General features: G+C 36.1%; 1 protein-coding gene across 1 annotated transcript in view; it reads right to left on the bottom strand.

Annotated features, from left to right (window-relative positions):
- Positions 1-7,009: 7,009 nt before the first annotated feature.
- ZCCHC2 (zinc finger CCHC-type containing 2) overlaps positions 7,010-15,490 on the bottom strand; it is an 87,030-nt gene continuing 78,549 nt past the window's right edge. The window contains exons 12-14 of the mRNA XM_069100245.1: positions 14,416-14,544; positions 10,101-11,609; positions 7,010-9,088 (exon numbers count right to left, since the gene is read on the bottom strand). Coding sequence (XP_068956346.1) covers positions 9,021-9,088; positions 10,101-11,609; positions 14,416-14,544 — 1,706 coding nt within the window. The 3' untranslated portion in view covers positions 7,010-9,020. The remainder of the gene's footprint in view (positions 9,089-10,100; positions 11,610-14,415; positions 14,545-15,490) is intronic.

The raw sequence follows: 15,490 nt of genomic DNA on the forward strand, positions 1-15,490 counted from the left end.
AAGAGCTCTACCTCACAATGACCAACTGGTGTGTTTCTTTTTAAACTATATGTTTAAAAAGAAATAAATTTCTTTAACTTTTACACTCAGTTGTCTATAACCAGGTGGTAATTTGGTGTTTTTTCACTCTACAATTTAAGTGTGAAAATCAGTATTAAGCTTTGGTTTGTGACGTTTATATGAATATCATGATACAAGTTTTTTTTTCCTTTTCCTAAATAAAGATCTCAATAAAATTGTGTTGTTATTGTTGTTTCATTTCATCTAAGTTTGACTCTGCAAAACTCAGGGTGTTTTCTCAGCAAAGATACTGGAGTGGTTTGCCATTTCCTTCTCCAGCTCATTTTACAGAAGAGGAACTGAGGCAAACGTGGTCAAGTTAACTTGCCCAGGGTCACATAGTAAATTTCTGAAGTCAGATTTGAATTCAGGAAGATAAGTCTTCCAGATTCCAAGTCTAGCACTCTATTATCTGTGCCACCTAGCTGCTTGGCAAAGATTACACAGTAATGGCCTTGACCAGAATTTGTCAGCAGATCCCATGACTCCAAATTCAGTATTCTTTTCACTTTCACAATTACAGGTAAACCAAAACATAATGGAAATATGTGTAGTGGGTTTAGTATGCTATAGTATGTTGTCTTTCATGCTATATATGTATATATCTATCTCTATTATTATTTTGCCTTTTGGAGGGCAATTGGGGTTAAGCAACTTGCCCAAGGTTACACAGCCTTGCAACTTGCAACTTGCACAAGGTTACACAGTATTTTTGTGTGGGTGTTAAGTGTCTCAGGCCGGAACCGAACTCGGGTCCTCCCGACTCCAGGGTCGGCACTTTACTCACTATACCACCTAGCCGCCCCAAATATATCTATCTTTATTAAATCATCCATCCATTCATCCATCTGGCATTTTCTCTTTAGCATGGATTAAATTAAAAGAACAAAACAATACATAAATGAATCTCTTCTGAACACCCAACAGCTCTTTCCAAACTTAGGAAGGGCTGTACCAATTGTACAAAATTTTATTAATAATGACATAGGTCCAAATGCATAGATTACATAAAAGGAATGACCAACAAGATGGACCAGTCTAGTGGGGACTATGAGGAATAACAAATGGAGAGCCCAGGTGTTGGACTGATATCCACAAATTTTTAAAAGACCTGAGGTGTCCTCAAATGTATTGGAAACCTTTTATGAAGGATTAATAGAAGGAAGTAGGTATGAACCTCATAGGATGAGAAGGCATTTGATGACTTTCATCTATACTGGTCGAAGTAATGTTTTATACAGTAAGGTGACAGATCCACCAAAGTATGCACATTTTATTTCTCCTATTAGATTGCAGAAGAGTGTATTTTAGATTTCTTGGGATCCTCCCATCAGCTGCCATGATGGTAAACCTAGTTGATGCACCATTGGTAAGAAGCTGTAACCTATTTACATGCACTGTCTCACCATACAAGTAAGCATTTATCAAGCTCTTTTATCCTTTGAGTAGCCTGTAACTTGAATTATTTGGGGATTCTGGTGTATTACTATTTGCAGCCAGAGTATCACCAGAAAAATGCTAGAAAGATGGGCCTTTGGCAGCTGTGGTGGCTTTGTTGCAAAAGATGGCTCAATGGGTAAGAGAATGGGAGGATATATTCAGAAATGAAGAAGCTATGAAAAACAAAAAAAAAATCATTTAAAAAATTTAAAAGCAATTAAGAAATTTTAAAAGCACACAGAGATTCCTAAAGGCAATCCAGTCTGCTTTCTTCTTCATATTCAACTCTGAGCTTAATTCATTGTTATTTGCAGAAAGGATTCAGAGTGTTTCTATGGGCACACTATAGTTTGGAAACAGGCATTCTTCATTCACTTGATTTTTCCTGTGTAGACACTGAGGCCAAATTAGTTATGATCTCATTTTGGAGGTCCCTTAATGTACCAGCACTTAAGGCAATCAACAAGATGTCATTTGTCAATGGACAAAATACCCTCTATAAGAAATTCTTCATCGTTTGAACTCTGTGATGGACACAAGTCTATAATGGCTGCTAATAGAAAGGAGTAAAATGTTTGAGTTGAATGATGCTTATTTACAAGTTAGTACATGTGGTTCTCAGTAGCAGGGCAAATAACTGACAAAAAATCTCTCCTAACTTCCATTATTTACTGTTTATAAAAGTATGAATTAACAAGGTAATGAAATCTTTTGTTTCCCATGGCCTCCTGAAATTTTATTCTATTTTTCTGGATTCTGTTGTTATTAACTAGGTAGGTACAGTAAGTTTATTTTTCTCTGATCTGGTTTCCTTCATATAACTTCTTATGACTTGGCTATTTTTTTCAAATAATAAGCACTTTTTAATCAGTCCCTTATATCCCTCTCCAACCCCTAATTTAACAAATTCAAACAAACAAACCTGAAAAATAAAGTCCTTAATACCCAGACGCTTAATTAGGTAAAACAAATGTCCACATTAGTCATGTTTGAAGACACATGCCTCTTTGTACATATAAGTTAATCATCTCTGTCAGGAGTTGAGTGGGGTATGTGTGGTGTATCTTCATCCTTCTGGACTTGTGATTTCTTATTTGTGTTGTTCAGAGCTTTCAAAATTGTTTTCTTTATATATTATCACTGTATAAATTTTATTTTCATTTCTACTTACTTTGCTCAGCAAATTACTAGGTCTTCCTGCTTTCCTTTGAAGTTGTCCCTTTCACCATTCTTTTAGTTGCCTATTTCATTACATCCAACCATTCTCCAATAGTACACCCCCTTATTTTTCAATTTTTGGCTACCAGGAAAAGAGCTGCTATACTTTTGTAGAGAGATCCTGTTCCTTTTTCTTCTGAGGTACAAAGTAGTGGTAATTACGGATCAAAGGGTACACAGTTTGGCAGCTTTCTGAGCATAGTTCTAAATTGCTTTCAAGAACTGCTGAACCAACTCACAGCTCCACTAAAAATGTACTGGTGCAACTGTCTTCCCACAGTCCCCAGCCCCCCATTTGCCATTTTCCTTTTTTGTCATTCTCGCCAGTCTGACAGAATACTGAAATTGCTGTAATTTGCATTTCTCTAATAGTGGTTTGGAGCTTTTCTTCATGATTGTTGAGGCTTGGATTTCTTCCCCTAAAAAATTCCAGTACACATCCTTTGCTATTTATCTTTTGGGAGACAGTTCTTAGTCCTATAAATTTGTTACTTGCTCTCTGTATCTCTTGGATCTTATTCTCTTTAATAGAGAATGCCAAGATTTTTTTCCCTACTTACTTGTTTCTCTCCTAATTTTTACATTATATATTTGCACAAAATTTTAGATAATTAAGTTGTTAATTTTATCTTAATTATCTTCACATAATTTGTTCTCAGGGAAGTTGCTTTATCTTTCGATAACTGTGAATTTCAAGCCAAATTTATGCACAGCTTTTATACACAACAGCATAGCTGCCATTCTTTACAACACAGAGGCAGCTGGGGGGACAGAGGATAGAATGTTTGGCTTGGAGTCGGGAAGACCTAAGCTTAAATTCGGCATCAGACGCTAGCTGTGTGATCCTGGACAAATCATTTAACCTCTGCTTCAGTTTCTCCAACTGTAAAATGGGCATAATAGCATCTATCTCCCATGGTTGTTGTGAAGATCAAATGAGATATCTGCAAAACATTCAACATAGTACCTGGAAATAGAAGGCACTCTAGAAATGTTATTGTTACACAAGTCAACAGGTAAGTAAACAATGTATGAAAAGCCTATTGAATGCTGCCTTACTGCAAACTAGTTTCGGGGAACTGTTTTCTCTGTAAGCCAAGAGGGGTCGAGGAAAGCTGGAGGGAATTTCCTCGAGTTCAGGTATATAAATAAAGCAAATCACCAGTCAAAACAATGCCTCCCCCCACAAAATTTATTTCTAATTCATGCTAACCTAAATACTTACGTAATGTGAATTCAAGTCTAAATTACAATGATTATAAGGGCTTGTGTGTGTGGGGGATAAGGTATAGTGCTGAGATTTTCAGCATTTTTATTGAATTTCACAACATAATGGTAATGTTAATCACTGACCTTTCTTGCATATGACTGGATTGTTGGCTTTCAGAGTTTGAGTTTAACTTCTAAGGCTAAACAGGTGATTCTTTGAAAGGATGTCTGGAAAATAATATAAACTTAAGAATTATCCTTAAGGAAGAGCAGTGGTCATAGGATGGAAAGAAAAACTGAAGACTTAAGAATGAGGAGCTGAGAAGTTATTGTAGTAGTCTAGGAAAATATTAATGAGGGCCTCATATTGAGAATGGCTAAGGAGAGGGTGATGGCAGGAGTAACAGAAAGGAGAGAGCACATAAGTGCCATTATTATGTAAAAGGAATAGAAAGCATAGAATAACAAAAACTCCACAACATATATTCATGAAACTTTCAACAAATCACCTCTCAACTTTAATTTACTCAATTCACATATAACACCTGGGGCATAATTTGTACTACCTCGCAGGTCTGCTTGCAGGAAAGCACTCAATAAACTATCACAATATGTTAATGTAAACATTGCAGAGGGAGAATCAACATGACTTGGGGGTAATTAAGTCAGGGATAAGGGCAAGATTTAGAGTATGTGCAGCTGGGACAATCGTGGCAGTAAGAAAAACAGGGAAGACTAAGGAGAAGAAATCTTGACATTCTGAGTTTTATTATCACGAAATATCTGGCAGTTATATATATATATAATATACAATCCTTTTTCATGTGTGTGGATTGGGGTTTTTTTTTTTTGGTATATGAAACATTTAAATTCATAATAAAGCCAAAACTAAAACATGACTGGGGGCAAAAAGACTTGTAAAGAGCTGATTACATAGTAAATTATATTTAAGAATATTCTATACCTACTATGGGAAAGAGATGAATCTGTCTGATTCACAAGAAGAAGCAGGAAGAGATTTATAACCCGATTTAAAAAATTAGGTTCTTCACAATCCAACTTAATTATCTTCTCTTCTAAGCCAATGTGGGCAACTAGGTAGTACAGTGAATAGACCACTGCACTTGGAGTCAGACGACTCATCTTCCTGAATTCAAATCCAGCTGGGCAACTCACTTAACCCTGTATGCCTCAGTTTCCTTATCTATAAAATGAGCTGGAGAAGGAAATGGCAAACTACTCTAGTATCTTTGCTAAGAAAACTCCAAATGGGGTCACAAGATCAGACACAACTGAACAAACCTCTTTTCCCAACTTTCCCTCACTATTGTTTCTTCTAATCAATCCAACTTAGAAGTATCTCTTTATCCAAGTTCTGTATATTGTTCATGCTGCTGCCTACATTTCCACATTCTCCCTCTGGTCTAGGACCTCACGCTTACACGACTCTCTAACAGCTAGTCTAACTAGTCTCTTTGCTTTAAGTGTCTGCCCTTTCTATTCTCAACTATATCCTGCACATAGCTATAGTCTTCCTAAAACACCGTTTTCAAAACATCACTCCCCAATTTGAGTTTTAAAAGTGCTTTCAATGGACTCCAGAACACCTTATCCTGACATACAAGGTCCCTCATAACCTTTTTATTCAATCTGATCTCCTACTCTTTAATTTTGGTAAAAAGGTGAATTATTGGCTCTGAATCACAGACTTGAGGGCAATGAAATGAAATGCACATATTGAAAAATGTATTGCTCGTGTCAATATAGGTAATTTCATTAAACTTTGGTGCACCATATTTACAGAAAAATGCCCTCTAAAGTGGTGAAAATGAAATGTGACATGTCAAATAAAAGCACAAACATCCTAAGGAACAAAATACCCATCTTTCTTCTCTCTGAACTTCTAACTCTGGGTTTTAACTTTATTTATGATGGAGTTCACATCTTCTATAGCACTCAAAATGTCTCTCTAGATGCCATATGGGTTAATGTAAAAACTGGGTGCTCAGTATGAGTCCCCAGTACTTTAGAGCAGAGGTATCAAATTCTCAGGCAGTGGGCCACTGTCTGAACCAGATTAAAATGCAACTGACCTACTGAATGGTGTCAAATAGGAACAGATTCCTTGTTGACTTAGAAAATCACAAATTAATCTTATCTGTGTTCTACTACATTTTACATTTATTTTGTTAAACATCTACCAATTAGTTTAATCTGATTCAACAGTACTCAAAGATTTGATTTGTTTGGCAGCTACCTGTGTTTGGCTCCTCTGCTCTACAGTACAGACCAATGAATGGAATGCCTATTCTTTGGAGTACCTAAGTATCACAGTACTGGGACCCAGCTAATAAGTAGGTGTTTCTGGCCCATAATCCAGGTTGTATGACTTCTTTCTGTCTCATGACTATACTGGAAATCCAAGTATGTATGCAAAATGTCCTCTATTATGCCAATAGTATATTCGTCATTTCTGCTGGACTATAAAAGCAAAGACTATTTAATGGTCTGTTGCTACTGAGGCATAATTCCTCCTACTTCCCACGATGGCTCCAGTGATATATTCTGGGGAAAACCTAACAATTCATCTCTTACAATTCATACAGGTCACTTAAAAATATTAATTTCAAACCGGAGGCTAGAAAAGATTCTGTAAAAATAAAACATCACTCTAATTTTTCACTAGGGTAACAAAACAATTCACCGGCTGACAAAACTGGAAAACTTTTAGCTAAATTCTTTGCCTTATGTGTAAATAAAGGGTTCTGTCTTCAGGGGGCAAAATATAAGCTTTGATATTAATCTAGAGGAGCACTTAATGGTCACGATTTAACAAATACAAATTGATTTTCTTTGGCTATCACTCACCCAATAAAGTCCAAGAAAATAAAATCACTTGGAAACATGAACTGAAAAAGCCAGCTATATTCAATTCATCACCGCAGAGGTAGGCATCATTGAAAGTTCTCTCTAACGTGAGCCATGCAATCTTGACTTAGACCAATCCAGAATAAGGTAGATGGTGTTCTATCTTATTTAGGATTTTCAGTAAAAGTAATAAAGCAAAACTACTTAAGAGAAATTGTTTTTCATTTTTTATTGCTGTTAATTCAAGGAAAAAAGATTGCATAAAATCCAATCTGTTCTAGAAATATAAGTGACCTTTCCAGTACATAACATTTCAAATATCAAAGTATATGGTAAACATACAAATAAAGAGAAGGTAACGTACCTCCTATTTACAGTACAGTATTTTTAAATCATAAAATAAGCTCCATAAAGTACAACTGGCAGGTAATTCACAATGCAGGTCCATGTGGTGCTTATCAAAACTCTCACTTGAACAACTCAACCGCAGTTTAGCAATTCATTTAATAATGTGGTCCAAAAATACCCAGATCAAATAAAATATTTTTAATCAAAATAATTTCCTTTACTAAAACTTTTTTTTAAATTTTTAAATTAAAGCTTTCATCTACCCCTTCCTACCCACCCACTCCCTTTCCCTGCCCTCCCACCCCTGAAAGAAAGTTTCAAAATGTACACTGGTGCTATAAATATAGATGCTACCTATGAAGCATTAAATTAAGCTTCTTTTTTTTTCTTCAAGTTTTTCCTTGTGTTTAGCAATTTGTTAGGCGTCTGACTCAAGACCAAACATTTAAGTTCCTCTGCTGCATTCTGATATCACACTCCTTAAAAAGAAAACCTCTTATTCCTATCAACTGAGGAATTGAAAAAAAAAAAAAACAACAAACAAAAAACCTATGAATATACAGTGGTAGTTGTTCATTGCTGTTGAATGCAGCAGTCATCAAAATACACTCAAATCTTCCAGATAACCTCAGTGCACTTTAGGAAATCAAAAAATACCTGGAAGCAATTTAGTACATAGATTGGCTTTAAACAAAACAGCAGCATTAAACTTAGTGACATGACACTGACATGATTAATACCATCTTACACTCAAAATTCAGTCTTTCACATTATAATCACGCATAGTGGTAAACTGTTATAAAATAGTGACTTTGCTACGAGAGACAGGTTATAGTACTAATACCTGACTTTTTGTAGAAAACCATAGCTTCTATTCAGATTGAAATAAACCACTTACATTCTAAATACAAGGTAACACTGTAACAGTATGTAGAGGAAAAAAATTTTACTCAAGTAACGTGTCCATTTTAGTATGACACGGTAGTAGACTAACTTCAAAAAAAAAACAGGCTGTTATCTTTCATTACAAATGCAAACACACAGGAATACAACATTCACACCATTTTGTTCACTTTGCGTCTCTCTGAATCAACAGGCTAAAAGTTTTTATTGGAAGTAAAAAGATTTTTTTCCCATTTAAAAAGAAAGCTCTTGTCCATTTTCATATTTTTAACAAGTTCATAAGTTTTTTCACCTCCTCCCCTTTCTTCCATGTATTTTAATTTGCTTTGCAAGTGCTGCATATATGTATACTATTTGTTACATATACATACACACATACTATTCTGTGAATCTGATTTCTCTCCTAAGAGTAAGATGAACACTTTACCCTCAATTTATGAGCATAGCAATTTACAAAAGGGTGGACAAGTATTAACTGCAGATTACTCATGCAGGCCAATGTAGCATGTGGACAAAGTGAGGGTGGGAGAGGGAAAAGCAGCAATACAGGGAGAAAATTGGAAAGGTATGTATGGGAAAAGGAGTGTGGAGTGGGACCAAGTTCTGTTTTTAACCATATGACTACTTTACCAGTGTTGTCAAAGGTTAAATATGACATTTTAAAAGATGCAGTAAACATTGCACGTATCAAGTCTTCAGTGTAAAAAGTACGCTTCAATGCTTTCCTTTGATAGTTTGGCTGTGTGTTTAATTACATGTATCATACAAGCCTGTTGTTGAACCAGGAGACCAGAGGCTCAAAAGTATTCTTCTTTTGTTTTGGAACATTGTTGCAAGAGAAATGAAAAATCCCAACTGCATAGAAATCCGGGGAAATATAAAGGCAAGACAAAAAAAACTTTTCTTCCCCTCCTTCCCCTCCCACTCCCACTTTCCCCAAGCTTCAGTGTATTAAGAGGCAATGTTTACTTGTTTCAGTCTGCAGAATCCAACGTATCATTAGAAGGGGGAGGGGGAGGTGCGTATCTCAGTCTGTAAGTGCCTAAAACAGGAAAGACAGAACTGCTAAGTCACTGCTTACAATTAAATGGATTACAAATCACTACAAAATATCAAATGGACATGCTCTTCAGAAGGCACTTTCTTCAGCACTAATTAAGTTCCAAAATGGTAAATAAAACTACTTAAGAAATCCATTAATATGAAGTTTGTGCTTTAAGTAAGTCCAATCTAGAATGATGTAGAATTTCATCTTCTGAAAAAAAGAAAGGCTAAAATAAATACACCAAATATCAAGACTGGTCTTTCCTGTTACAATTTGGCAAAATGACAAAGGCCAATGTGAGTGTAGTGTTGAGAAGAATTTGAGAACATCGTATCCAATGTCCTGCTCATACAAACACCCTAAGGGTTGGGGTTGTTTTTTCTTTTTTGCTCCCTTTGGTTGTGAGTATTAAATTTAATTCACATTCACTCATCCCCAAGTCACTGCTCTAACATCTTGTTTCTACAATTGTAGTAGAATCTTGGAGATGAATCCACCTTATATTTGCTGGGAGTTTTGATGAATGAGGCTGGCTGGTTGTGCATAGATATTCTAAATAGTTATTTTATAAACATAATTGGATGGCTAGACTATTTTCTAATTTTTCAATATTTAAAACTTTTGCTTGCTATTTAAGAAAAACATAATTTACAAGACCTTGTTCAAAAAACAAAAAGTATTGTGATGAGACCTTACATTCCAGAATGAAAGTCTTCACTCTTATTTGTGAATGCTAATATCTAATGAAAACATACAAGGCTTCTGCTTAGAAGCCCTGATGTTCTATTCATCATCTGCAAACTAAGTTTCTATGAACCTTGCTGTGTTCTATGTAACCTGCCTGGGTAATTAAATGAGCTATTCTGAAATGTTCATTTTAATACTTCACCACTAATACACAACATACACAAAGACACACAGACACATTCTTTTTCCCATAACAGAATCACCATGATCAAGGTAAACTGGTAAGCTCAAAAACAAGTCCTTTGGGAGTTATCATGATTACCTTGTTGATTGGCCTCCATTGATGACTGCTTACAGTCCTGCGCATAGTGTCCGCTTACACCACAATTGTAACATGAAACATTCCCATTCTTCTTGGGCCCCGATCCATTTGAGTTGGCAACTACATTAGGTGCTGGATACACAGGGTAGAATCTCCCAAATCCTGCCATCTGCTGCATGCCATAGTTGGCTTGGTTCCCCATTACTGGGTCATGCATCAATCCATTTGCATATGGAGTCTGAGGCAGAAAAAAGGGAAGTTGGGTTCCATTGTTCTGATGTGCTTGGTTGAGGTAGCTGCCATTGCAAAGAGATGGCAGAGTAAAGAACGATGGAACTCTATACATTGGTCCAGGCATTGGATTAGGATAAAAGTAACTATTTATTTGAAGGTTTCCATTGGTCCCACAGCTGCACCTTCGTCCACAGGAACCACAAGGCCCTGACCCTACTTGCTGTGGGGGTAATAGTGTCCCATTAGTGTTAGTATTTCCCACAGCATTTATGTAAGATGTGCTGTCACTCTGTGCAGTGCTGTGTGTTAAAGCAGGGCTGGGGCTAGGAGCAGGGCCTGGTGTATGGGTAGGAACTGCAGGAGGAATAGAAGACTGGACCTGACTGACCCCTGTACTAGCTGACTGAGTTGATGTTGCTGCTGTGTTTAGCACATTTGTATTCTGGTTAGGTAACACACTAGCAGAAAGGGGAGAGCCTGGTAAAGTATAGGAAGCTGGTGGCTGTGCTGCCGCAGAGAGGCCAGCAGGTGGAAGAACTACCTTTACATTGGTAGGCTGAGGGATTGTCCCTGTGTTTCCCTCAACTTGAGGCACCATTTGATTCAGTCCTACCACTTGGGATGCAGACTTTGTGATGGGATCTGTGGTAGCAACTGGAGATCCTGGAAAACTACCTGGGTTGTGGACTGGAATAAAGGCAGTGTTTGGTGATCCAATGCTCAAGTTTCCGGTGGGCTGCTGTGGAACATTTACTGTGCAACTCTCTGACGGTCCCTGTGGAGATGGTATTTTTAGCCTGTGTATTGCCAAGTGTAAAGCAGGACTACCAGGCTGGACAGTATGTGGAAGGAAAGGGGATGGCACAGGTAAAGGGGAAGTCAAGAGCTCAAGACGTTTTTCTGATTCTCCAGAAGCAGCTGTTGGTCCTAATAGTCCAACTGGTGTTGAATTTGTAGATTCTCGTATTGCAGAAATAGCAACTGGACTGGTAACAAGCATCCCCATGGCTTTGCCATCAGCAGTTTTGGGGGCAGGGACAACAACTTCAGACTTCTGTGCACCATTGTGCATAACACAGTGTAAGGCAGGCACAAATGCAATGTGTTGATACTTAGAAGGGTTTAAAGGATCCTCTGAAATGCTTCCATTCTCATTTTCTAATGAAGACATTTGAGCAGGTGGTTTGACATTGACAGTAGATGGGTTGACATTGCCATAACCTGTAAACCTGGTTGTAGTTGGATTCCCTGAATCCTCAGAATTGCTGTCTGTGTCTAATGGAAATAAATAAATGAAGATTAAAATATAAGCATTACTTTCATGTTTCATTTTAAATATTAGTTTAGTATGCCATAAAATAAAGGTTGAGTTTTGAATTGTGAAAGAACTGACCCCTCAATCTGAGGACTTTTTCCCCTCCTGTCACATCAAAGAATAATGCCTTTAAAAATACAGAATGGGCAAAAACTCAGGCCAACCAGCAACTGTACCAAGAATAAACCTCATAAAATAAAAATCTGTTAGCAAAATACTGTTCATAAAGGTCCAAAATTATGTAGGTACTTAAATTTGCACCAAAAGAAAAACTCCACTTGATTTCCATTTTGCTTTGCTAAATGCTAGTCATATCTATCTCAGATTACACTTAAACAAAAATTACTACTAAAATACAACAAAATTAAGCAATGTATTTAGCCCAAAATTTGACATTCTTTGAAAGCAGAGATAGGAGATTGAATTTTGGAATGGAATGTTTCCCATAACTGAAATTTCAACTGGAATAGAGGAAATTATCTTTTTTACTTTTTAAGTAAAAAATGGTAGTTGATTAGTATGTGAGACCCAGAGTGAATTACAGTATATTTCTACAGTCCAAGACAAGCGAACCAAAAATATAGTAAATGGTAGATTCATCAAATCTAATTTTCTCTATTTAGAACACATTAGCACATTTAAAATGCTGATAGTGATACTTTGTAATCTAGCCTTTATTGTAAAATGGAAAGGTCGAAATCCAATTGAGACCTTAAAAACCTATTTCCTCAAACTATTTCTACCAACTTCTATACTGTATAGTCTTTTGTTCATGTATATCACTTGTAAAAGGATTACTTTACAGGTTTTTTTTTGCATAAGTTGGGATATATCATTTATTACAAATTATTTATTTTTACAACTCTTGTAAAATAAATAATTACCTGGTCTAGTGAAGCTTTTATACCTTTCAAATTAGTGAAGTAATATCAACTAGAAATGACCATCTTTTGTGGAAGATAAAACAGTATTCAACAAACAATGTAGAATTTCAATAATGTGTCAATTAGATGTTAAATTATAAAAGGAAAAACAATACAGGCAAAATTATTGCAAAGGAAAAATCTTTCCTGGTTAATTTGTTTACAAGTTATTTTCCTGTTTAATTTTGGAGGAAAAAAAAGATCTAATTGCTTAGTACCTACACACACATAGCAAATTATGATTTTTGAGACTATGTCTGTATTCTATTAAAGTTTTAATCTACATCAATAGAGGAAGTATTCAGATCTATTAAATCACTGATTATTGAAGTGGGTAACAGTGCGGCATAATGGCTACTGAGTCAGAAGATATGGGTTCAAATCCTACCTCCAACACTTCTAGTTGGGTAACCACGCACAAGTTACAACCTCTCTTAGCCTTAGTTGCCTCACCTGTAAAATGGGGATACTACCTGTAGTATCTACTTCAGAGGGTTCTCATGAGGTTCAAATGAGAATGTATAAAAGTGCTTTTTAATCCTTAAAGTGAAAGAAGTGTCAGTTGTCTTTATATTAAGTATTGAAGTACAGAAATGCATATTTTAATCCCAAAGACTGGTTGGGGGGAGGGAAGAGGTAGAGGGACAGAAGAATGAAAGGAAGAGTATTTGCAGACAGGCAGCCTAAAATGGCTAGAATCACAGAACTGCCCTCGAATTTACTCTCTTGGTTTAACTGCCCACACTGTTTGCCTATCCTTGTTCAAACCCACCCATCACTTGACTCATGGACTCTTGACTTCAGATTGGCTTCCTTTGATCTGTCTTTCCTCTAGTAAAAGTTCTGTCTGCCAACCCATGTCGACTCCAGATTAGAGTCCCCTCAACCCCAAAGGCAAAAAGAGAACAATATTCAAATGAGCAGGCTTCCCAATGATACAGGGTGATGTCTATAATAGGTGGCTAAAGTTACTACAAGTGTTAATATCTATGTAGTAGGGCCTTAAGACTAAGGACACTGGTAGGCAGTCACCATTAGCCAAAACTATTACATGTCCTGTAAAAACTATTAAAATAGTTAGTATTTGTTTTGATAAACTGAAGTGATCTTAGTCGTGTAGGAGTAAACATACAAAATCAGTCTCATTGCTTTGTCAGATTACTCTAACGTAGCAAATTAAGGTATTGAATTTTAGATTGCATGTGAAAAATCCATATCTGACTTGAGACCTGAAATCTAGATTTCACTGTATTCATCTATCTAAAGGTAAATTTTGCTTATAGGAGATCCTGAACCCAGGGCTTACAGGTACACTTGACTGATGCAACCAATCCGATATTAATCAAATTATGAGAATAATTACACACTCTCTCACATTTCCTCAAGTGTCTTCTGACACGACCTTTTGTGGTAACCCTTTCTTCCTGTTCATCTTCATCATATATACAAATGTACATAAGATTCTAAAATCAGCAAGATTTTAACGATTATATACAAGATGATAAAATCAGTAATTTTACTACTAACTGCTAAAGCAATATGTTCAAAACGAGTCCACAACTGAGAGAGAATATTAGGTTCAATGTATATTCAATTAAGCTAAAGATAACTAAAGACATTCTTAGGAAAATACAAGTGCTTCAGAATGTCTTAGACTCTTAGACATTGACTAAACAGTAAAAATGAAGTCCAGTTTTGATAGAGGCAGTCACTTCTAGATTGCCTTTATTTCTTCCAAGAGTTGCGGACTATTAAAAAAAGAAAAACAAACCCACAACTTTTATTTACATGTCCAATCAGGTTTCTGTTTTAAGAGACAAAACACACATGCCACAAATCCAACCTCTGTCTTTTTCTTCTTCACTCTCAAAGCTTTCCCTCCCATCATGCCGTGGGCTAGAAGGAGAACTGTAACTCTCTGAAGATGTTTCTCCACAAGTATCATGTCCAGATCCAATATCCAAGTTAGGATCTAAAAATATAAAGACAAGATCTTTGTGTTATCACACTGTAAGGATCTGAAATTAATTTCCTATCTGGATTCTTACTGGAAATATAAGATAACATATTCAAAAAATTAAAAAACTTGCTTTTTACCCAGAAGAGAATTCAATTCCACTCTTGAGACTAAAGGGCAAACTAAGCTTAAAACAAATAAAATTTAACAAATATAAATTCTTAAGATTCAACAAAAGGAGCCTCTCTGATTAGATCAAGGGGATATTTTGTCATACCCAGGGGACTGACTAGCTTACAGAAGTCTAAGTTAAGAAGATAACTATCTCTATGTAGACATATAGTGAACTATCCAAATGTATAGGTGACACCTGGCTTTTTTACCATTAAAAAAGGCATTCTGGTACACATAAAAGTTAGCATTATTACACCTGTTACCCAAGGAGTTACCCACCAACTTGCTGTTATCCAGGGTGGAGATCAAAGATATTTTAATGATCCAAATGCAATCAAATTAATTCAGTCATCGAATGACTATTAGATACAAGACAATATGCTATGAATTATTCTTGTTAATCCAGAGCTGCCACATACCCAATGACCAAGTTTTAAAATATAAAATGCAGTCAATCCTCAACATTCATATATTTAACTTTTTTGACTTCAACCATTCTCATGATTTGTTATTAATTTCATTTGTACTTTTGCAGTGGCAACTAAGTGCATTTGTAGCTATGCACAGTAGAGAAAAAAATGAGGTGTGATGTAGCAAGTTTATATCTGCAAAAAAGGAGGAAGTATTTCTAAAAGCTTTGTGAATCCACTCCAGAAAGTGTTCAAGGAACCTTTCAAATCTATTGAAAAAACGGAAAAGTGGTCAAATTTGTGGGTAAATGAGATGGTGGTTACTCCTGCCCTTTCAGAGCTGAGTAAGCATCCTACTTCTTCTGCTACCCATACTA

This window comes from Petaurus breviceps, unplaced genomic scaffold (genome assembly GCF_028583685.1).
Source record: "Petaurus breviceps papuanus isolate PSGF00001 unplaced genomic scaffold, PetGlider_PUasm1.0 38, whole genome shotgun sequence".
Classification (NCBI taxonomy): domain Eukaryota; kingdom Metazoa; phylum Chordata; class Mammalia; order Diprotodontia; family Petauridae; genus Petaurus; species Petaurus breviceps.